The sequence below is a fragment of the Hypanus sabinus genome, chromosome 1, assembly GCF_030144855.1.
Source record: "Hypanus sabinus isolate sHypSab1 chromosome 1, sHypSab1.hap1, whole genome shotgun sequence".
NCBI lineage: Eukaryota > Metazoa > Chordata > Chondrichthyes > Myliobatiformes > Dasyatidae > Hypanus > Hypanus sabinus.
In genome coordinates, this window is record NC_082706.1 from 19,379,911 (window position 1) to 19,403,716 (window position 23,806).

Below are 23,806 nucleotides of genomic sequence, written 5' to 3' on the forward strand. Positions count from 1 at the left end.
CTTGCAAGAACGTCCAGTGACCAGCACACACCTACACCATACTTGCATATCAAATATTTAAGACGGGGGTTCCCAACCTGGGCTCATGGACTCCTTGGATAATGATAAGGGTCCATAGCATAAGAAAAGTTGGAAACTCCTGATTAAGATGATCAAAGAAGTTGGAAAAGAACATAAGGAATGTTTTTCTTTGCTAAGGATATCCTTATCAACAAGCCAGCTCTAATTTTAAATTATATCATTGGCTTAAAAATGAAGGACTGATTTTTGATCCACTTATAAGAACAAGATGAGTAGAAAAAGTTCACCTTGCTTTCATAAGGTTATCCCCTCCATGATAAATGAATTGCAAAAGAAGCTCAAAGAGCTCATAACACCAACCCCAGCTTTATTATATTTTGAGATTTAACATGATAAAAGGCCCTTCCAATTGAACAAGTCCATGCTGCCTAATTACACCAATGTGACCAGTAAACCCATTATTCCCATATGTCTTTAGAATATGGGAGGAAACAAGATCACAGAAAGGAAACCCACAAGGTCAAATGCTCAATGGTTCCATTTAATATCATAGAATGCATACAGTATAAAACCTGAAATTCTTACTCTTTGCAAATATCCATGAAATAGAAAAAAAACAAAGAACGAATGACAGAAAAACATTAGAACCCCAAAGCCTCCATCCTCCCTCCCATGCACAAGCAGCAGCAAAGCATCGACCCTCCTCCCTCCCCCTCAACTTGTTCCAGCAGGAAGCATCAGCGCCCACCACCCACTAAGCAAGCAATAGTAAAGCCCCCAAAGAGAGGCTATGATCTGCAGCCTAACAAAAACTATTGTTCACCCAACACTTCGACATGCCACAGGCGCTCTCTCTCTCTCTCTTTAGCAAGGGAGAGAGAGATGTCACCCCTTCCATAGTGAGAAGGTTGACTAACAAACAGTTCGCTGTTTCGAAGCTGAGGTCTGAAGCGACGCTTCAGTCTGAAGAACTCTCTGTGGGGAGAATGTAAAAACTCCTTACTGACAGCAGTGGAATTGAACCAGGATTGCCCATGTTGCAATACTGTTACGCTAGGCGATAACCTACCCTGCTGTGCTGCTCCTATGTTGTTTAGTGAATTTTCACTCACCAAACGAGAGAGGCAAGAAGTGTCAACAATTAAGATATATCAGCATGATATATCTTACGTTGAAAACAAACAACAAACTGATGATCACCTGCAAACTTTCATACTTCAGGACACAAACTTTAAGCCTCGATACTTTTCCATGTCACTGAATTTGTTTTGACAAAGGAAGATGATTTTAATCAACAAATGGTGTTGAGAACAACACAATACCTCAGCCTTGGGCCCAATGAAGAGATCACCTTCCAATGCTCCTGCCATCACCCGAATGTGCTTTGGACGACCAACACTGTAATGAAACAGAAGCATTTTTGAAAAGTTAGAAGGAAGAGAAAGTCCTGTGTTTTCTAGTAAGGCAGTGCTGTTATATTCATTCACAAGGCAAACTCAAGCCAAGCTTGAGACTTTTACAAAGTGTAAATGATCTTACTGGCCCAAAGTTGCCTGGCTTGTATCTACATTTCTGAGATGGTCCAGTGCCCACCAGCCACTCTCACCACAACTGTATTATCAGCTGTTTCTCACCCATTTTCTCTATAATTCTTCCCTTAATGCATTCCCAATACCCTGCCGACTAACAGACCCTCACATTAGCAGATATTGTGAGTAGCTTATGATGCTGTCTGAAAGTAGTATCACCTTCTTTACCTTTAACATCATTAAAAAAAACACAATTCTTTACCCCTCTGGCCCTGCAAACAATCCATAGTCCTCGGTCCATCACAAACATTGTCCCTAGCCACCGACTTCATCCATTTGAAATGGGACCAAACCTTGTTTTTAACTCGATCTGACTAATGGTGTTCTTTAGGGGTTGCTGTAGGATCCGCTACTTTTCACATTATATGTTAATGATCTGGATGATGGAAATTATTTTATTTATTATTTAATGATACAGTGCAGAGTAGGCCCTCCTGGCCCTTGAAGCTGCACTGCCCCAGCAACCCCGATGACCCCAATTTAACATTAACCTAATCATAGGACAATTTATAATGACCAATTAAACTACCCGGTACGTCATAGGACTGTGGGAGGAAACTGGAGCACCAGGCGAAATCCCATGTGTTCCATGGGGTGGACATACAGACAGTGCTGGAATTGAACTCAATCCCAAGCTGTAATAGTGTTGCACTAACTGCTATGCTACCATAGTGCCCGTGGCTTTGTGGCTAAGGTTGTGGATGATGCAAAACTAGGTGGAGGGACAGGTAGTGTTTTAGAAGCACTTTAGAAGTCTGCCCTACGACTTGGACAGATTAGCAGAATGGCAAAGAAGTGGGAAGTATATGATTATACACTTCGGTAGAAGGAATAAAGGTGTGAACTGTTTTCTAAATGAGGATGAATTCAGAAATTGGAAATGTAAAGGGACTTAGTGCAGGATTCTCTAAAAGTTAACTTGCATGTTGAGGTGGTAGGAATATAAATGTAATGTTAGCATTCATTTTGAAAGGACTAGTATATAAAAGCAAAGATGTAATGCTGAGGATTTATGAGCCACTGGTCAGACCAGATCTGTTGCAGCTTTGGATCCCTTATCTAAGAAAGGATATGTTGACATTGAAAAGGGTCCAGAGCAGGTTTACAAGAATCATCCTGGGAATGAAAGGTTAACATATCAGAAGCACTTAATGGTTCTGCGTTAGTACTCGCTGGAATTTAGAAGAATGAAGGTGATCTCATTGAAGCATACCAAATAATGAAGGGCCAAGATAGAGAGAAGTTGGGAATAGCGACAGTCAAGGACCAGAGGGCACAGCCTAGGAATAAAAGGATGTACCTTTAGAACTGAGATAAGAAAGAATTTCTTTAGACGAATTCTTCATTCTTTAGATGAATCTGTAGAATTCATTGCCACAAATGGCTATGGAGGTCAAGTTACTGGGTATATTTAAAGTGGTGGTTGATAGGTTCTTGATTAGTAAAGGTGTCAAAGTTTTTGAGGAGAAGGCAGGAAAATGGGGTTGAAAGGGATAATAAATCAGCCATAATCAAATGGTGTTGAAGACTCAGTGGGTCAAATGGCCTACTTCAGCTCCTATGTTTGTCTTATAAGCAAAAGGACCACATGTACATACCACTACACCCATTTTTTCTACTATAACAAAGGTGAATTCTGTCCATTAAACCATAAGATATAGGAGGCCCTTCAACCCATCTCTTGTTCCCCTCTAATGGCAGAGTGCTCTATTAGTCCTCACTGATTAAACTGTTGAGGAAGATTGAAATTGACGGGGACAAGTGTGGAAGGCAAGTGGGTGTTCAGGAGTTTTGGGTCCCATTCTGCAAGGTTTATTGATTCCATCTCGTGGTTGCGGGCCTGGTTTTTGGAGGACTCGGTGGTTCCCATGTTAAATACTTTTCTGCTTAATCCTTTTTTTGCTATTTTGTACAATTTGATTGGGGAACTTCAGCACAGACTGGCTCTGTGGCCTGCAGTCAAAGAATGACACTGCACTAAACTGAACACACCTAGACCGTTTCAAGGACTCTGCGGTTTGATGTTTAATATTCTGTGCATTATTCGCTCGCTTTTTGCCATTTGCGCGTGTTGGGTGCTTGACGTTTTCTTTGAAGAGGCTCCATGATGTTTCTTTGTTTCACTGCTGCCTACAGGAGGATAAATCTCAGGATTGTATCCCATATACATACTACGATAATAATATACTTTGAATCTTGAAAGAAATTCCTCCTCAACTCTGTCCTAAATGGATGTCCTTTGATCTCATATTGAGGCTATGCCCTCTGATCCTAGAGTCCCTCACTATCAGAAAAATCCTCTCCACATTCACTCTATTTAGGCCTTTTAATATTCGATAGGTTTCAAAGAGATCCCCCCCTCATTCTTCTAAACTCCAGTGAGGTTAGGCTTAGAGCCATCAAAAGCTCCTCATACATTCACCCTTTCACTCCTGGAAACATTATCGTAAATATCCTCTGGACACTCTCCAATGGCAACATGTATTTTCTTAGATAAGGGGCTCAAAACTGCTCACGATACTCCAAGTGTGGTCTAACTAATGCCTTATAAAGCCTCAGCATTATATCCTTGCTTTTATACTCTAGTCCTCTCAAAATGAATGGTAACATTGCATTTGCCTTCCACACCACCAAGTCAACCTGCAAGTTAACCTTGAGGGAATCCTACACCAGAACTGTGTACCTTTGATTGTTTTTTGAACTTGCTCCCCATTTAGAAAATATTCCACGTTCTTATTTGTATATTCCATCTGCCACATCTTTGCCCATTCTCTCAATCTGTCAAAGTCCTTCTGCAGACTCCCTGTCTCTCAACCTATCTTTGTATCATCTGCGAACTTGATCACAAAACCATCAATTCATTCATCCAAATCAGTGGCATATAATGTAAAAAGAAGCAGGCCCAACACCAATCCCTGTGGAACACTACTACTCACCAATCAATGGAAAAAGCCCCTTTTATTCTCATTCTTTGCATTCTGCCTGTTAGCCAATCTTTAATCCATGCTAGATTCTTTTCTTTAATACCATGCTTAACTATCTTGTTAAGTAGCCTCATGTATGGCACCTTGTCAAAATCCTTCTGAAAATTCAAGTAAACGACATCCACTGTCTCTTCTTTGTCTATCCTGCCTGTTATTTCCTCAAAGAATTTCAATAAATTTGTCAAGAGGATTTTCCCCTTTAGGAAATCATGACGACTTAGGTCTATTTCACCATGTGCCTTCAAGTATCCTGAAACCACATCCTTAATGATGGACTCCAACATCTTCCCAAGCACTGAAGTCAGGCTAACTGGCCTATAATTTATTTTCTTCTGCCACCTTCCCTTCTTAAAGAGTGGAGTGACATTTGCAATTTCCCAGTCCCCCAGAACATTCCACATAATCATTTACTGACCTCAGCTCATCTGATTACAGCAAATGATTTTGTGGATTTATTAAAGTTCTCAACAAGTCACTAGTTGCTCCAGACATGTCTATTCCTATGCACTCATTCTACCTGAGATCATGCAAAAACTAGCACCTTTCATTTTAACTCACATCTTGACAAAAATTATCTCCATACAGCCACTATTTCCAGTGACCCAGCTGTACACAAATACTTACTAATTGGGGAAACAGTATTTTGGTATCTGATCACCAGCAAATCCAGCTTTGACAACACCAGAGCCCTAGAGAGATAAAGAACAGAACAAAAGCATGTCACAAACCAGTAAATGCTAACAATGCATAAAATATCAATGAACCAGAGCATTATTATTGCAGAATACTTATTCAGCCCATCCAGTTCGTACTGGCTCCCAGGACAGAAATTCAACCAGGTCATTCTCCTGCGTGATCCCCTCTAACCCTGCAAATAATTTTCCTTAACTGCCTATCCAATTCCCTTGTGATTGTTTTCAACACCCTTCTATGCAACAGGATCAAAAAGTATTTCCCACATCCCCTTCTCAGGAACCTTTCGGTTTACCAACATTTTACACTGACATCCATTCACCAGTGACAGAAACAAATGGCCTTTCATCACAAGCAAGACCAGACAGTAAGTGTCAGCAGATTGTTGGACCTCAGGCAGAACAGAACTATCCCAATATGGTTTTTGTCATACCCTTCAAGGTACTTTCTAGACCAGCTAGCGTACAATGATCAAAAACAGAAAAGGTTACTGATTACTCCTCATTCACTTCTATAATCTGCTGGCTTATATCTGACTCCAGACTCACTCTGAAAAAGGCCTCCTAGATCTTTTCAGTTTGGAAGCAACAAATACCAAACTTGAATAAGTAAAATCTAGCTTCTTTATGACTTTAGCTTTATTTGACGCAGGAATGGTGAAACATTATCAGGGAGATCTTTAACCTTTCACTTCAATAGTATGTGGTACCTGCCTGTCCTGGGCTCAGTATGTAAACGCAATTAATAAAGAAACATGGCAGCGCCTCTGAGTTTGCAGAGACTTGGCATGACATCTAAAACTTTAACAAACTTCTGAAGTGTAATGGGGAGTGCACTGACTGGCTGCATCACAGTCTGGTATGGAAACACCAATGCCTTTGAATGGAAAATCCAATTAAAGTAGTGGATATGGCCCAGTCCATTATGGGTAAAGCCCTCCCAAACGCTGAGCACATCTACATAAAATGCTGTCGCAGAAAAACAGCATCCATCATCAGGGACCCACATAACCCAGGACATGCTCTCTTCTCACTGCTGCCATCAGAAAGAAGGTACAGGAGCCTCAGGACTTCAGCACCAGGCTCAAGAAAAGTTACTGCCCCATAACCATTAGGCTCTAAAATCAAAAGGGATAACTTCACTTGCCCACCATTGAAATGTCACCACAACCAATGGACTCACTTTCAAGGATTCTTCATCTCATGTTCTAAATATTTATTGCTTGCTTGCTTGTTTGTTTGTTTGTTTGTTTGTTTGTTTATCTATCTATCTATCTATCTATCTATCATTATTCTTTCTTTATTTTGTATTTATACAGTTTGTTGTCTTCTGCACTCTGGTCGAACGCCCAAGTTGGGGAGTCTTTCATTAATTCTCTTTTGGTTATTATTCTATAGATTTATTGAGTATGCTCACAAGAAAATAAATCTCAGGGTTGTATATGGTGACATTTATGTACCGTAAATTTTCTTTGAACTTTGATTTATGTTAGCCAAGGCCAAGAAGCTCAACACAGACAAGGAACTAAACTTGGACCCCTACAGATTTGTGCCCAAAAAGTATGTCCTAGCTGCATCGTGGGAACACTCTTCCACTTCAAAATAATTCTTACAATTATTTTGATTGAACTACAATTTCCCCACCCCCAATGGCTTTAACACTTGTTTTCATATCTGCGACACCACAAATTTATTTTCTACATCACCAACACCCAATAGCGCAGTAGTTACAGCTAGTGCATCACTTTGCAGTACCAGAGATCACGATCAGGGTTCAACTCCGACTACTGTTTGCCAAATTGCCTGATTCTGCTCCTATATTTCAAGGTCTTAACAGTAGGAGTTTCCTCCCACAATCCAAAAAGACACATGGTTAGGGTTAGTGAGCAGTCTGCAGGCTATGCTGCTGCTGGTCATTGATGAAAACAATGCACTTCACTGTATGTTACATAGAAACATACAGCACAATACAGGCCCTTCGGCCCACAAAGCTGTGCCGAGCATGTCCCTACCTTAGAACTACCTAGGCTTTACCCATAGCCCTCTATTTTTCTAAGCTCCCTGTAGCCATCCAGAAATCTCTTAAAAGACTCTATCGTTTCCACCTCCACCACAGCCGCTGGCAGTCCATTCCACGCACTCACCACTCTGCGTAAAAAACTTACCCCTGACATATCCTCTGTACCTACTTCCAAGCACCTTAAAACTATGCCCTCTCGTGCTAGCTTTTCTCGCCGTGGGAAAAAAGCCTCTGACTATCCACACGATCAATGCCTCTCATTATCTTGTAACACCTCTATCTGGTCATCTCTCATCGTCCATCGCTCCAAGGAGAAAAGGCCGTATTCATTCAACCTATTCTCATAAGGCATGCTCCCCAATCCAGGCAACATCCATGCAAATCTGCATTGCATCTTGTCTATGGTTTCCACACCCTTCCTATAGTGAAGTGACCAGAATTGAGCACAGTACTCCAAGTGGAGTCTGACCAGGGTCCTATATAGCTTTAACATTACCTCTCAGCTCTTAAACTCAGTCCTAAGATTGATGAAGGCCAATGCACCATATGTCTTCTTAACAATCGAGTCATCCTGCATAGCAGCCTTGAGTGTCCTATGGACTCGGACCCTGTGTTTGGCCTATGTTTGGCCAGTACTTGTGACAAATAAAGCTAACCTTTCTTTCCTGTATAAATAATTTACTTAATAAGCACCGCTATCAACCAATATCCAATTATTTTGTGAACGGACAGAATCGCCCCAAGTTACAAATGTTTAATTTATGTACAGCCCATACATACAAACAGAACTTTGGGAGAGTGATGGATGGATTTGTTGACTGCTCTAGAGCTGCAGGCATCTTCTGCTGTGAGAGAATTCAACTCAAAGCAATTTCATTGCATACTGCAAAAACATCCAAATGGCTGAGATAAACACCGGGTTTAATTACACTTTCCCTTGGTTATTTGGTTCCATTAAACTTATTTTTTTTTATTTAGACGTACAGCAGGGTAACAGGCTCTTGTGGTTCAATGAGTCCCATACCAATATATTACACCCATGTGACCAATTAACCTACTAACCATACATTTATGGATGTGGAAAGAAACTGAGGCACCTGGCAGAAACCCACATGGGCACGGGGAGAACATGCAAACTCTTCACAGAAGGAGGGAATTGGTGTGGTTATAGTAATCACTATGCTTATTGTGCTGCCCATAATTGCTGGGTGGCTTTATTCTGACTTGCAAACTGCTCAGGTTACAACAGATCACAGAAACAGAATTCCGGTGTAACCTGGGAGTGGGGTGACGTGTACTACACAACACATGAAATAAGCCCGTTTGTTATCCAATAGTTCCGGGTCCTGTTTAATCTAAAGAGCCAGGAGACTAATCTGCAAAACCAAAAAGTGATTTGAAACTTGCAACCAAAAGCTTTCACCAAACCGTAAACAAAGGGTTCTAAGAATTGGACTAACACCCTTTTTATTGCACGCTCTGGATAGTGTCAATATCCTTTATACAAAGCAATCAAAAATTCCTTGCTTTTGACTCAACCACAGGCTTCTTCAAACTTTACAATATAGAAACATAGTAAAACTACAGCACAATACAGGTCCTTCAGCCCACAATGCTGTGCTGAACATTACTTTAGAAATCACCTAGGGTTACCCATAGCCCTCTATTTTTCTAAGCTCCATGTGCTTATCCAGGAGTCTCTTAAAAGACCCTATTGTATCCACCTCCACCACCATCGCTGGCAGTCCATTCCACGCACTCACCACTCTCTGCATTAAAAACTTACCCAACATCTCCTCTGCACCTACTTCCAAGCACCTTAAAACTGTGCCCTCTCGTGTTAGCCATTTCAGCCCTGGGTAAAAGCCTCTATCCACATGATCAATGCCTCTCATTACCTTATATACCTCTATCAGGTTATTTCTCATCGTCCATCGCTCCAAGGAGAAAAGGCCAAGTTCACTCGACCTATTCTCGTAAGGCATGTTCCCCAATCCAGACAACATCCTTGTAAACCTCCTCTGCACCCTTTCTATAGCTTCCACATCCTTCCTGTAGTGAGGTGACCAGAAATGAGCACAGTACTCCAAGTGGTGTCTGACCAGGGACCTAAAGAGCTAAAAAGGGACCTATATAACTGTAACCCTCAGGCTCACCCAGCTCATGTTCGTCTAGGGGAAAACAGCCTTTGGCCCCGCCAAACAGAAATCATGTTTGTGTGGATGATATGTAATGTACTGCCCAGTTACAAACCCACAATGCAAAATATCAGACAGCACACTATATGCAAATAAATTACTGAACTTTATGAATCGTAATCCAAATATAGGGTTAGTAATGAAAATAAAAAAGAGCCCAATTCAAGGAAAAGTCAAAAGTGCACGTTGGAGCTCACTCAGCCATTCTTCCACCATTGATCTCCTCTGAGCATTGCTGACCTTCGGACCCTCAGATCCCAGTCCACTCCATCCGGTGGTCTACCAGCTCTCTCCTCCACACGCGTCTTCCCTCTTCATCTCTCCTCGACAAAGACTGCAAAAAACCTCCTTCCAGATTCACAAGACAGAGCAACCATCTCTGATTGGCGAACATGCATACTACAGCCCTGTTATCTCCAGCCATAACCCAAACATTGCTGCTACAGAGAAACCGTTACCTCAGCAGTAATCATTACAGAGAAGTCATTACATTAGCAGTGAATCCTTACAATGTGTTACATAATTGTAAGGATTTTATTTATCTTGTTTTCATCTGTGCTATTATTTATGAAGTCTGAAATAATAGCTGCATCTTTTTTGCCACTTTAATTCCAAGTGAACAGACTCTCCAGATTCTGAGAGCATCTCATCTGTAGGTCCATGGGCAGCAATAATGCTTAGGAAGCAGATGTACTTGAGTTTGAATCCCACTGCAGAAAGTCAAAGAAAAAATTTGGACACCCACTTCACTTTCAGATGGGATGTTAAACCAAAGCATACCCAACATCATTATATCCATCATTTTGGACTCCCACCATAGAGGCCATGTCCTCTTTTCATTACTACCATCAGGGAGTTGGTACAGAAGCCTGAAGACATCCACACAATGTTTTAGGATCAGCTTCTTCCCCTCCATCATCAGATTTCTCAACTTATCATGAAAACCACCTCAGCATTTTGCTTTTTGCGATTTATTTAATATTTCTTCAAAGTTCAAAGTAAATTTGATTATGAAAGTACATATATGTCACCATATACAACCCAATTTTCCTGTTAGCATACTCTGCAAATCTATAGAATAGTAACTATAAAAGGATCAATGAAAGAACCCACACAAAATGTTAGAGGAACTCAGCAAGCTAGGCAGCATCTAAGGAATAGAGTACATTCGGCATTTCAGGCCGATACCCTTTTACAAGGCTGGAGATAAAAAGATGATGAATAGGCCTCATCGCGAGAGTAGAATGCAGCTGCTCAGTGCAGCAGTCTCCCAATCTACATTGGGCCTCCCCAATATACAGGAGGCCACACCAGGACAACCAGACACAGTACATGACCCCAACAGACTCACAAATGAAGTGTTGCCTCACCTGGAAGTACTGCTTGGGGCCCTGAATGGTAGTGAGGGAGATGGTGTAGGGGGGAGGTTCCGCTTGCAAGGATAAATGCCAGGAGGGAGATCAACGGGGAGAGAAACCCCTTCTGAAAGCAGAAAATGGTGGGGGGGGGGGGAGAAGGGAAGAGAGAAATATATGCTTCGTGGTGGGATCCCATTAGGAGATGATGGAAGTTCCTGATAATTACATGCTGGATGCAGAGGCTGGTGGGGTGGTGGGTGAGGAAATAAGGAACTCTATCACTGGGAGGATTGGGTGAGAGCAGATGTGCATGAAATGGAAGAGATGCAAATAAGGGTAGCGTTGATGGTGGAGGACGGGAAGCCTCTTTCTTTGGAAGAGGAGGATAAGTCCTTCGTTCTGGAATGAAAAGCCTCATACCTAGAGCTGATAGAGAAGGGATGGTTTTTTTTACAAGTAACAGGGTGGAAAGACATATAGTCCAGGTAGCTATGAGCGTCCGCTTCTTTAGAATAGACATCAGTAGATAAGCTGTCTTCAGAGATAGAGAGAGAGATCAAGAAAGGGGAGGGAGGTGAATTTGAGGCCAGGGTGGAAGTTGAAGTCAAAGTGGATGAAGTCGATGAGTTCTACATGGCTGCAGGAAACAGCACCAATTCAGTCATCGATGTAGTGTAAGAAAAGTGGGAGACAGCCACTAGTGTAGGCTTGGAACATGTAGCCGACTAAAAGTGAGGCATAGCTGGGACCCATGCAAGTGCCAAGGGCTTCTGTCCTTTCCTATTAGATTCCCCCTTCTCCAGCCCTGTATCTCTTTCAACAATCAACTTCCCACCTCTTTACTTCATCCTTCTCCCTTCGGTTTTACCTACCACCTTGCGTTTCTCCCTCTCCTCCTCCCACCTTTCAACTGAATTCCTTGTCTTTTTTCTCCAGACCTGCTGAAATGTCTTGACCCAAAATGTTGACGTACTCTTTTCCATTGATGCTACCTGGCTTGCTGAATTCCTCCAGCATTTTGTGTGTTGCTTAGATTTCCAGCATCTGCAGATTTTCTCGTTTGACAATGAATGATAAACTAGAGTGCAGAAAACAACACTGTGCAAATGCAAATTAAATAAATAGTAATAAATACCAAGAACATGAGATAATGAGATAAAGAGTCTTGAAAGTGAGATGATTTGTTACGGGAACATGGACTGGCAAGTGAGTGTAGTTATTCCCATCATTCACAAGCCTGATGGTTGTGGAGGAGTAACTGTTCTTGAACCTGGTAGTTCAAATCCTGAGGTTCTTGTACCTTCCACCTGCCAGCAGCAGTAAGAAAAGGGCATGGCCTGGGTGGTGGTGATCTCTGATGATGGATGCTGCTTTCTTGTGACAGTGTTTCACTTAGATGTGCTCAATGGTTGGAAGAGCTTTTTACCGGTGATGTATTGGGCTGAATCATTGTAACCCGTATTAACTTATGTATTGCACTGGCACAAGAAAAAATTCCTTACATATGACAGAGATAAAATAAAATTCTGAGCCCTTGCAGTGGATAACACCATTTCTAAGAGCTACAGGTAAGTTACCCAACATGCCCTGACCAACGTCCATCCTTCAATGTCACAAAAAATGACACTCTCATATTGGTCGTGAGCAGCATTGTGTGCAAAAGCAAATATTTATTGCATATTTCACATTATAAAATCAAATAACAGAGACATGAAAAAGCATAATAGTAGGTCCTTATTTGTGCCAATTCTTTTTTTCCCTGCCCCGAAGATATAAATTCTTACAAGGTTATAGTTCACACTGTGTTATTTATCAAAAGTCATGAGAGGAAGTGACAACAAATTTTCCTTCTAATGTTGGGGTGTGCTGGGCTGTGTGGAAATATTAAAATCAATTGTCACTAAACCCAATGCATCTTCAACAAATACTCTCAGTCTCCTACTGCAGGACAGTTTTCAAGTTTTGATTTTTCATTCTAGGGGTGTGAGTTGTGCAGGTATTTATTGCCCATTTCTAATTGTCCCTCTGTTAAGACAGTTATGAGTTGCATATCAACCAGACTGGGCAAGGATTGCCAATTTTCTCCCCAAAGTACATGTGGACTGGATTGGTTTCTAGAACAATCAGAAGTTTTAGCAAGTGTTTCTGAAACTAATTTTGGAATCCTGCTTTAATTATTTCTTGAATTTAAATTACACAGCTGCTGTAACAGGATTCAAACTCATCCTTGGAACAGGATGCTGGCAACTTGCTGGACAACTTAATTACCACACCACCATGAAAGTTAAATTCTTGACATCACCCGAATCAACTAAGTGTCCTGACGAATTATTTTAAAGAGAACTTAATGGATCCGGGCAGAAGCAACAAGTTGAGGATTTTGCTGCGTTTTTTAAAAAAGAAAAATAACAAATTAAAATATTTGTTGATTTAAATGTTGTAATACATTTGAGGAGATTATTAAGTATTTTAGATCTCAGCTGATCAGGAATTAACATGGAGCAAAACCTACTGATTGTAGAAATGTGAAGCAAAACAGCAAATATTTGAGGTATTCAGGAGGTCACACAGTATCTAGAGTGGAAAATAACATTTCAGATAAACGTTCATCCCACCAGAAATATTAAGTTTTCCCCTCTACATCTGTTTCCTCTTTTCCCCCTTCATTCCACATCCAACTGGTCCCTCTGCAGGACAAGGCACTGCACAGCAGAATATAGTCTGATGTTGGCATTGATTTTTGTGATACTTCTCAATCAAAAATTCCATTGTGTCTGCAGTTTAGAGCTATTCCCATCCATAAACTTTGTCAGGCTAAGGGAATAGTGGGAAGAACAATCCAATGAACATCGTACATTCTGTATTTTTGTTACATAGGAACAATCATTATCATGAGATAGATGCTCACAAGTAGAAAGACATTTCAATTTACACTCAGTGACCCTGTATTAAGGTAAATAAACTGTTCGCCCTCAGAGTTCAAGTGATGCAGTGCTATGTACAATGGCAACATTTAGCTGAAGAGTAAGGGCTGAATATCAGCTCACAGTTAACTTTCAAACTGAAAATCTGGTCTGTTGTGATCACTGTTACCCAGATGCTCACCAAATGAAAATCAAATCCAAGTAGCTCAACACCGTTGTGAGCTTAATCTAGCTCAAACATTGACTAGAAGTATTTTGGTCAGGAAATTTTTCCTGACAAGATTTCAAGATGTGTCTCCCTTTCAGCGTTTTACACTACTAACAACCCTCACTAATCTATTTACACTAATAACCATCCCTCCCCACACCGATCTGTTTACACTAATAACCATCCCTCCCTTCAATCTATTTACACTAATAACATCCCTCCCCTCACCAATCTGTGTACAGTAACAAATATCTCTCCCTTTATCAATCTATGTGAGAGATGAGATCCTAATTTTCTCCATTTTTAAAAATAGCTAACAGTGAAGTTCTTACTGATTTATTTTATTTGTTTTATTGATGCCTTATGATCTTGCTTTAGACTTTGAGAGAAAACATGAGAAGAATGATTATACTGTGGCGACCCACTTCCCAGCGCACTCGAACCGGCTCACAAAGCGGCGCGCACCGGCATTGAGGCCGGTCCCAAAGAGGGCGCCAAGCCTGCCTCACCAGCAAGGGGAAAAGCCCGTGCGCGGGACGGGACTGTGAATATGCGCCCCCTACAGCATTCCCGCCCGGGGAGGGTGGGATCAGGAAGGCTTTAAAGCGAGGCAGCGAAGTTTGAATAAACCTCTTTTGTAACTGCAGTTCACCGACTCCGTGTCGTTATTGCTGCGCTGCGTGTAGCACACCACTACAATTGGTGACCCCAACAGCCCAAACGATATTTGGACCGGAGATGAACGACGCCGTATCTGTTCATGCAGTTTCATTAAAACTGCCAAGCTTCTGGACGCTGCAAACTCACCTATGGTTCCAGCAAGCAGAAGCCCAGCTCCACATTCGGCAGATAACCTCAGATGCCACACGTTACTACTACGTGGTGAGCTCCCTCAACCAGGAGACAGCCACCCAGGTTGAGGAGTTCATACAATCACCCCCAGCGGACAGCAAATACACAGAATTTAAAGCCTTGCTCATAAGGACTTTCGGACTCTCATGGCGCGAGCGAGCTGCCCGCTTACTGCACCTGGGTGGTTTACAGGACAGGCCACAGTCGGCTTTGATGAACGAGATGTTGTCCCTGGCCGGAGGTCACAAGCCCTGCCTCATGCTTCAGCAGGCATTCCTGGAGCAGCTGCCCGAGGACATACGCCTGCTGCTGTCTGACGTAGATTTCAGTGACCCCCAGAAGGTGGCGGCCCGGGCGGACGTGCTGTGGAAAGCCAAGAAGGAGAGTGGGGCATCCGTCGCACAGATCACCAGGCCACGCTCCCAGCAGCAAACCAGACCAGGCCCTGCCACAGAGCCCGCTAATCCTAGATGCAGGGGTGAGGAGACCAACGAACAATGGTGCTTCTACCACCAGTGGTGGGGCGCAGAAGCCCGCCATGCAAATTCCCAGGAAACGCCAGGGCCAGCCGCCGCTAATGGCTACGGTGGCTGGCAATCGGGATAGCATCCTGTATGTCTGGGAGGAGCAGTCGGGACGCCGCTTTTTGGTCAACACCAGAGCCGAGATCAGCGTCTTACCTCCGACGAGTAACGACACCCGCAATAGAGAACCGGGTCCCACCATGAGGGCCACGAACGGCAGGACAGTAAGGACCTACAGCACCCGTACGGTGCGGCTACAGTTCAGCTCCAGCCGGTTCACGTGGGACTTCACGCTGGCCGCCGTAGCCCAACCGTTCCTGGGAGCGGATATTTTGCGAGCTCACAGCCTACTGGTCGACCTGCCCAGGAAGAGACTGGTCCACGCTGAGACCTTTCAAACATTCTCCCTGGGTGAAGCCCAGTTGCCGGCCCTAAACCTAGACTCCATCACGCTGTCCGACATTGACTTCACCAAAGTCCTGGTGGATTTCCCATCAGTTCTGGCACCACAGTTCATGGCAGCCATGCCCAGACATGGTGTACAGCACCACATCCCGACACAAGGACCACCCCTCCATGCCCGTGCTCGAAGGCTTCCCCTGGACAAGCTCCAGCTGGCAAAGGAGGAGTTCAAGAGGATGGAGGAATTGGGGATCATACGGAGGTCCGACAGCCCTGGGCCTCCCCCCTGCACATGGTGCCCAAAGCAACAGGGGGCTGGAGACCTTGCGGCGACTATTGCAGGCTGAACGAGGCTACAACACTGGACCTCTACTCTGTGCCGCACGTTCAGGGGACTTTGCAGCAAACCTGCAAGGCGCACGGATCTGCTCCAAGGTAGACCTTGTCTGAGGATACCATCAAATCCCAATGCACCCAGACGACATCCCCAAAACTGCACTCATCACCCCGTTCGGCCTTTTCGAGTTCCTCCACATGCCGTTCGGCCTAAAGAATGCCGCACAGACGTTTCAGCAGTTAATGGACACAGTGGGACGCGACCTGGACTTCGCTTTCATCTATTTGGACGACATCCTCCTAGCCAGCAGCAGTCGTCAGGAGCATCTGTCCCACCTCCTTCAACTCTACGCCCGACTGAGTGAATATGGCTTGACAATCAACCCGGCCAAATGCCAATTCGGGCTTGACACCATCGACTTCCTGGGCCACAGGATTACTAAAGATGGGGCAACCCCTCTGCCCACCAAGGTAGACGCGGTCCGCCATTTCCCCCGACCGAACACAATCAAAGGCCTTCAGGAATTCATGGGTATGGTGAATTTCTGCCACTACTTCCTCCCTTCAGCTGCCCGAATCATGTGCCCCCGTTCGCCCTGATGTCGGGTAAGGGCACGGACATTACCTGGGACGAGGAGTCCGCTGCCACTTTCATTAAAACCAAAGAAGCCTTGGCAAACACCATGATGCTAGTGCACCCCAGAATGGACGTCCCTACCGTCCTCACAGTGGACACATCCAACACGGCAGTTGGTGGAGTGCTGGAACAACTCATCCCCTGGCGTTTTTCAGCAAACACCTACGACCACCTGAGCTCAAATACAGTGCTTTCGACTGGGAACTGGCAATCCGGCATTTCAGGTACTTCTTAGAAGGTAGGCCCTTCACTGCGTTCACGGACCAAAAACCGCTTACCTTTGCGTTCACGAAAGCATCCGACCCCTGGTCATCCCGCCAGCAGCGACATCTGTCCTACATCTCCAAATACATGACGGATGTCCGGCATGTCTCCGGAAAGGACAATGTCGTGGCGGACGCCCTCTACCGCCCTAACATCCAAGCCCTGTCCCAGGGGGTAGACTATGAAGCACTGGCGGAGGCGCAGCAGGCAGACAAGGAGATCCCTAGTTACAGGACTGCAGTCTCCGGTTTGCAGCTCCAGGACCTCCCCATAGGACCAGGTGAGAGGACCCTACTCTGTGATGTCACCACCGGCCAACCCCGCCCCGTCGTTCCGGCAGCCTGGCAGCGGCGCGTTTTCAACTCCATTCACAACTTAGCGCACCCCTCCATCAGGACAACCGTCCAGATGGTAGCCAGCAGGTTCATTTGGCACGGACTCTGCAAGCAGGTCAGTGAATGGGCCAAAATGTGCATGCACTGCCAAACAGCCAAGGTGCAGCAGCACACCAAAGCCCTGCTGCAGCAGTTCCACCTCGCCAGCCAGCGTTTCGACCACATTCATGTGAATATCGTGGGCCCCCTGCCAGTGTCGCGAGGAGTGCGGCACCTCCTGACTATCGTGAACCGGTTCACAAGATGGCCAGAAGCGGTCCCGGTCACCGACACCACCACCGAATCTTGCGCCCGGGCAATGATTGCCACCTGGGTATCTCGCTTTGCTGTACCGGCCCACATGACCTCCGACAGAGGCGCCCAGTTCACCTCCAGCCTGTGGTCAGCTTTGGCCAGCCTTTTGGGGACACAGCTGCACCACACAACTGCCTACCACCCACAGTCGAACGGACTAGTGGAGCGTTTCCACCGTCACCTAAAGTCAGCTCTCATGGCCCGCCTGCGAGGAGCTAACTTGATGGACGAGCTTCCCTGGGTCCTGCTCGGAATCTGCACGGCACCCAAAGAGGATCTGCACACCTCGTCGGCCGAGTTGGTGCACGGCGCACCCCTGGTCATCCCAGGAGAGTTCATACCAGCCCCAAGGGGGCAAGAGGAAGAACCCGCAGCAGTCCTGGGCAGACTACGCGAGGGACTCGGTAACCTGGCCCCCATACCCGCTTCACACCATGTGCAGAACCCGACCTGTGTACCCAAAGACCTGCAAAACTGCAAGTTCGTTTTTGTCTGATGGGGCGGACATTGGACGCTGCTACAGCAGCCCTACGAGGGGCCGTTTACGGTGATAAGCAACGGGTACACATTTGTGCTGGACATTGGGGGGAAAGAGGAGGTTTTCAAGGTGAACCGACTCAAACCGGCTCATGTGGACTTGTTGCAGCCGGTCGAGATTCAGGCACCGCGGCGCAGAGGCAGACCTCCCAAACGGAGTCCAACCCAGACTGTGGACACAGGGGGGTGTATTGCCAGTTCTGGGTGGGGGGGGGGGGTTATGTGGTGATCCACTTCCCAGCGCACTCAAACCGGCTCACAAAGTGGTGCGCGCCGGCATTGAGGCCAATCCCTAAGAGGGTGCCAAGCCTGCTTCACCAGCAAGGGGAAAAGCCCGCGCGCGGGACGGGACTGTGAATACGTGCCCCCTACAGCATTCCTGCCCGGGGAGGGCGGGATCAGGAAGGCTTTAAAGCGAGGCCGTGAAGTTTGAATAAACCTCTTTTGTAACTGCAGCTCACCGACTCCGTGTCGTTATTGCAGTGCTGTGTGTAGCACACCGCTACAATATCAAGTATATTATCCCCTTGAACCTGCTCCACCGCTCAAGAACCTTGAGGGTGATTCTTTCACTTGTTTCATTTCTCTGCACAATCTGCTGGAAGTCTGTATTTAGTTGATTTCCTGTGACTCCTGACGATATTCCAAGCTTATAGTGATTTGGGTATCTGTCTGCTACATATATTCAGTAGCCACTTTAGTAGGTACAATACCCAATATTGTATTATTGCTGCTTATTAATGCAAATATCTGATCGGCCAATCATGTGGCAGCAACTCAACGCATAAAAGAATGCAAACATGGCAAACACAGTGCTGTCAGGATAATCAAGGACACGACCCACCCAGCCAACACACCTTTTGTCCGTCTTCCCTCCGGGAGAAGGTTCAGGAGCATGAAGATTCACACACCCAGATTTGGGAACAGCTTCTTTCCAACTGTGACAAGACTGCTGAACGGATCCTGACCCGGATCTAGGCCGTATCTTCCAAATATCCAGACCTGACCTGCACTACCTTACTTTCCCTTTTCTATTTTCTAATTATGATTTATAATATAATTTTTTATTATATTTACTTCGATTTGTACTTCAGGGAGCGCGAAGCACAGAATCAAATATCGCTGTGAGGATTGTACGCTCTAGTATCAATTGTTTGGTGACAATAAAGTAAAGGAGAAGGTTCAGTTAACACAAGGAAATCTGCAGATGCTGGAAATTCAAGCAACACACACAAAATGCTGGTGGAATGCAGGAGGCCGGGCAGCATCGATAGGGAGAAGAACTGTCGATGTTTCGGGCCGAGACCCTTCGTCAGGACTAACTGAAAGGAAAGATAGTAAGAGATTTGAAAGTAGGAGGGGATTCAGTTGCTGTTTAGATCAAACACCAGAAATGAGTTCAAAGCAACTTTCACCACAAAATCATTGTTGGTGCCAGACGAGGTGGTTTGAATATCTTGGAAACTGCTGATCTCCTGGAATTTTCATGTACAACAGTCTCTAGAATTTACAGAGAATGGTATGGCAACTCTGTGTGCAAACACACCTTGAGAAAGATCAGAAGGAAATGGCCAGATTGGTTCAAGCTGACAGGAAGACAACAGCAATCAAATGCCTAACTGAACCAATATTCCTACACAATGCAATATCCTTACATTATCCAGCACATCCATATGCCCAAGAGCTTTTTGAATGTCTCTATTATATTTGCCTCCACAACTTATTCCAGGCAGCACTTACCATGAACCCACTACTCTATGTAATAAAAAAAAACTTGCCAGGGACATTTCCTTTGAACTTATTGCTTCTCAACTTAAATGCATGTCCTCTGCTATTAGAAATTTCAATATTGGGTTCATACTGCCTGTCTGCTCTATGCCTCTCATAATCCTACAGACTTCTATCATATCTCCTCTCAGCCTCTGCCACCCTAGGGAAAATAAGCCTAGTTTTTCCCCAAACTCTCCCTACAGCAGATGCCTGATAATTCAGGCAGCACCCTCTCCAAAGACTTGACATCATTCCTACAACAAATGAATGTAAAATTCCAGATGTGGCCCAAGAAGAGTTTTATAAAGCTGCAAAATTATTTGCCAACTAATCAAAATATGTCATATGCTTTCTTTATCACCCTTTTGGGGTGGAGATACATCTCTACCAAAGAAGATTCAAGACATTCCTTCCCTCCACTAGCCTGCAGGTCACCCTTGGGCAAGGTGCAGCACCTCCTTAGCCCCCCGTTTAGGGTCATGGGAAGCCAGGGAGCAGGTGGTGGATGGTCGTACGTATAACAAGTCATGATTATGCAACCACTGACACCAGACAGACAATCTCTGAAGAGTACTGATAACAGCTAGGGTCACCAATCTTATAAAGACACTGCTCAGAAGGCAACAGCAAACCACTTCTGCAGAAAAATTTGCCAAGTACAATCATGGTCATAGAAAAACCATGTTGTCGTGGCTATCCCTTGAGGTCGAAGATGATGGTATTTGTTCCGTTTCCACAGAGCGAAGACGCCTGTGCGTGTATTTGTTTAACGTATACTTGATCTTGCACTCCAAGAAGTACACGATACTTCACAAATCAACCAACTGATTCCAATGGCATGGAAACCACGACGATTGGAGCTGATGGATTTGTTGCAGCCTTCATCCGTCTTCACAGCCATTCAGTTGAAGTAACTTCGACCACTGAGGTCTTGGTTGGATTGTTCTTTGTCAGGGACCTCACTCTCAACCTTATCGCCATGGGTGACCCTACCAGGAACATAGCTCCAGACGGCATTGCTCTCAGGACCACACAAGCTTCTCCACCACGACAAAGTGACAATCCACAGAGAAGGGAAAGACCATGATCGCCCACATCGTATGACACAGCACATAACAGATAGACCCACCAATCAACCTGTGCAGCCACTTTCAGGGAGCTATGGAATTGGAGTCCAAAGACAGGAGATCAAATGTAAACTGACTCTAAACACTATTAATAACAAGCTTCTTAAAGTACAACACACTCAGTTAAACTAAGTGCACGTCTCAACCTGTATCTGCAATTGATCTACAGTAAACCCCGCTGTATACCTTATCAGTTTTCTACACTGCCCACATCAATCTTCATATCATCACTCAGCTACATTTTCATCCAGATTGACATCCTTCATCTGTACACTAGCCTTTGCTACTTATTGCTAACACAGGGTTTAAAGATCAGCTTTATATGTCACATATACAGTACATCAAATCATAGTGAAATGCGCCAACAGAGAATTATGCTGGGGGCATCCAACAAGTGTCGGCACATTTCTGGCGCCAACCTGACATGCCTATAAATCTCTAACCTTAACCATACATTGTTGGACTGTGGGAGGAAACCTGAGCAGCTGGAGGAAACCCACGTAGTCATATAAAGAACGTACACACGCCTCACAGGTGACAGCAGTGATTGAACTCCAGTGGACGATCTCTGTCACTGTAAAGTTTTGCGCAAACCGCTAGGCCACCATATCACATGAATAATTCCTTCCACACACACACCCACCACAGATGCTTCTCCTCCAGCAGATTTTTGTTTGCTGACCAATGGCAGTGTTTGGAGTTATTACCTTCCTTCGACCTAAAGCCATCCTTTCAATGCATCATCATTATGTGCTGTATCATATGACACAGGCAATCATGATCAATGACCATGACTGTTCTTGGCAATTCTACAGAAGTAGTTTGCCATTGCCTGCTTCTGGACAGTCTCTTTACAAGACAAGCGACCCCAGTCATTATCAATACTCTTCCAAGATTGTCTGCCTGGTGTCAGTGGTCACATAACCAGGACTTTGTGATATGCACCAGCTGCTCATAAGACCATCCACCACCTGCTCCCATGGTTTCACTCCATCCCACTTAATCCATATATCATCTATTTTAACAATGTCTCTATTCTCCACTGCATTGCTTCACTCCCTCAACTGCTTTACCATTCCTGCTCAGATTTAAAAATTGTTCTAACTTCTTCCAGTTAAAATAGGACGTAAATATTTATTTCCACACGGCTAATATGAGCAGCCATGTACAGGTTCTCAAATGCCAAGATTCTTAACCAAACCAAAAATCTCTGATGACAACCCCAGACTTTTAGAGGCAAGATTAACCAGTGAGATTTAATTTCTATAGTTTTTACATCCCGTTCAGAACTCAAAGCCTGAAAATGAAAGGAATTCAGGTGCTGTACCAATATCAGACCCGCAGCTGTCAAGTTGAGTCCACTTTCAATAGTGATGTTGGCATTACTGTATTAGGGGACATCTGCGGAGAATGACTCACCCACTCTTGCACGAAGCAGCGCCCTGAGGAGATTTGCCAACCACCTGACAGGTTGGCAGGACCTCAGTGGAGCGTCAGCTGGAGAGACGGCCCTCCCTCCTGGGCTGGGCATCACGCCCGGCTCTCGGGGCCGGGACACATCGGCGAGAGGGTGAGGAGGGGGAAGGAGGTTCAGGTGCTATGGGCGGGGATTTAACGGCTGCAACAAGCTTGACTAAAGATCGGCCAGACTAATCCCGGTGTGGTCAACACCACCCCTTTAAAGGGCAGCGGACGGCAGGGCGCGCTGGGCGGAGAGAGCCAGGCTGGGCTACTCACGTTGTCGATGACCACGGGCTGGTTGGCGATAACATCGTAGGCCTCCATGACACACCGGCTCCTCTCCGCCGCACAGTCCACGCATGCGCAACCCCGCCGGGCCTCACCCAGCTGCGCCTGCGCAATCTTGCCGGGCCCGATGCACCCACGCCTGCGCCAAGGTTCAGTCGACCAACCTTTGCACCGCCCAGCGAGAGCCGATTCGCCCATCCATCGTGGATTGGCAGCAAAGATAACCATTCATTCATTCACTTTATTCAGATTCAGATTATTGTCATTTAGAAACCACAAGTGCAATGCAGTTAAAAAATGAGACAACGTTCCTCCAGAATGATATCACAAAAGCATATGACAAAACAGACTACACCAGAAAATTCCACGTAACGTTTGGCAATCCCCAATCCAGAGTCCGGAGAGGCTGCTGCGTATTAATATCGTGCTACCGTCTAGCGCGTTCTCTGGAAAGGAGCTCCAAATCCACCAGACAAAAACAAGACCAAAAACTAAAGCTACAAGACCTGCACAAAACCACATAATTACAACATATAGTTACAACAGTGCAAATAATAGCTTAATTGATAAAAAAAAACAGGCTATGGGTACAGTAAAAATAGTCCAAGATGTTAAAGGACTGCAAGTTCAAAAGAAATCACCACAGTTTCCACAAGTCCCCAGGGTCCTGACAGACTCACCATCCCACGCTGGCGACAGAAGGGAATACCCCCGCTATGGACTTTAGTGTTAGCCTCCGAAGATAAAAGGAAGAGGTAACTAGCACAAAGTTCAAAGCAAATGTATTATCATAGTACATAACATGAATCTCATGTTGCATATGGTGACTTATAGGAATTTTGTTAGTAAATTTCCTTTTAACTTATATGTCACCATATACAATCCTGAGATTCATTTTCTTGCAGACATACACAATAAATCCATA

At 44.8% G+C, this 23,806-nt stretch overlaps 1 protein-coding gene across 1 annotated transcript in view; it reads right to left on the reverse strand.

Moving 5' to 3' along the window:
* Positions 1–23,094, reverse strand: part of LOC132391725 (beta-centractin-like) — a 43,915-nt gene extending 20,821 nt beyond the window's left edge. Inside the window, exons 1-3 of the mRNA XM_059965287.1 lie at positions 22,870–23,094; positions 5,219–5,283; positions 1,344–1,419 (exon numbers count right to left, since the gene is read on the reverse strand). Coding sequence (XP_059821270.1) covers positions 1,344–1,419; positions 5,219–5,283; positions 22,870–23,079 — 351 coding nt within the window. The 5' untranslated portion in view covers positions 23,080–23,094. The remainder of the gene's footprint in view (positions 1–1,343; positions 1,420–5,218; positions 5,284–22,869) is intronic.
* Positions 23,095–23,806: the final 712 nt, after the last annotated feature.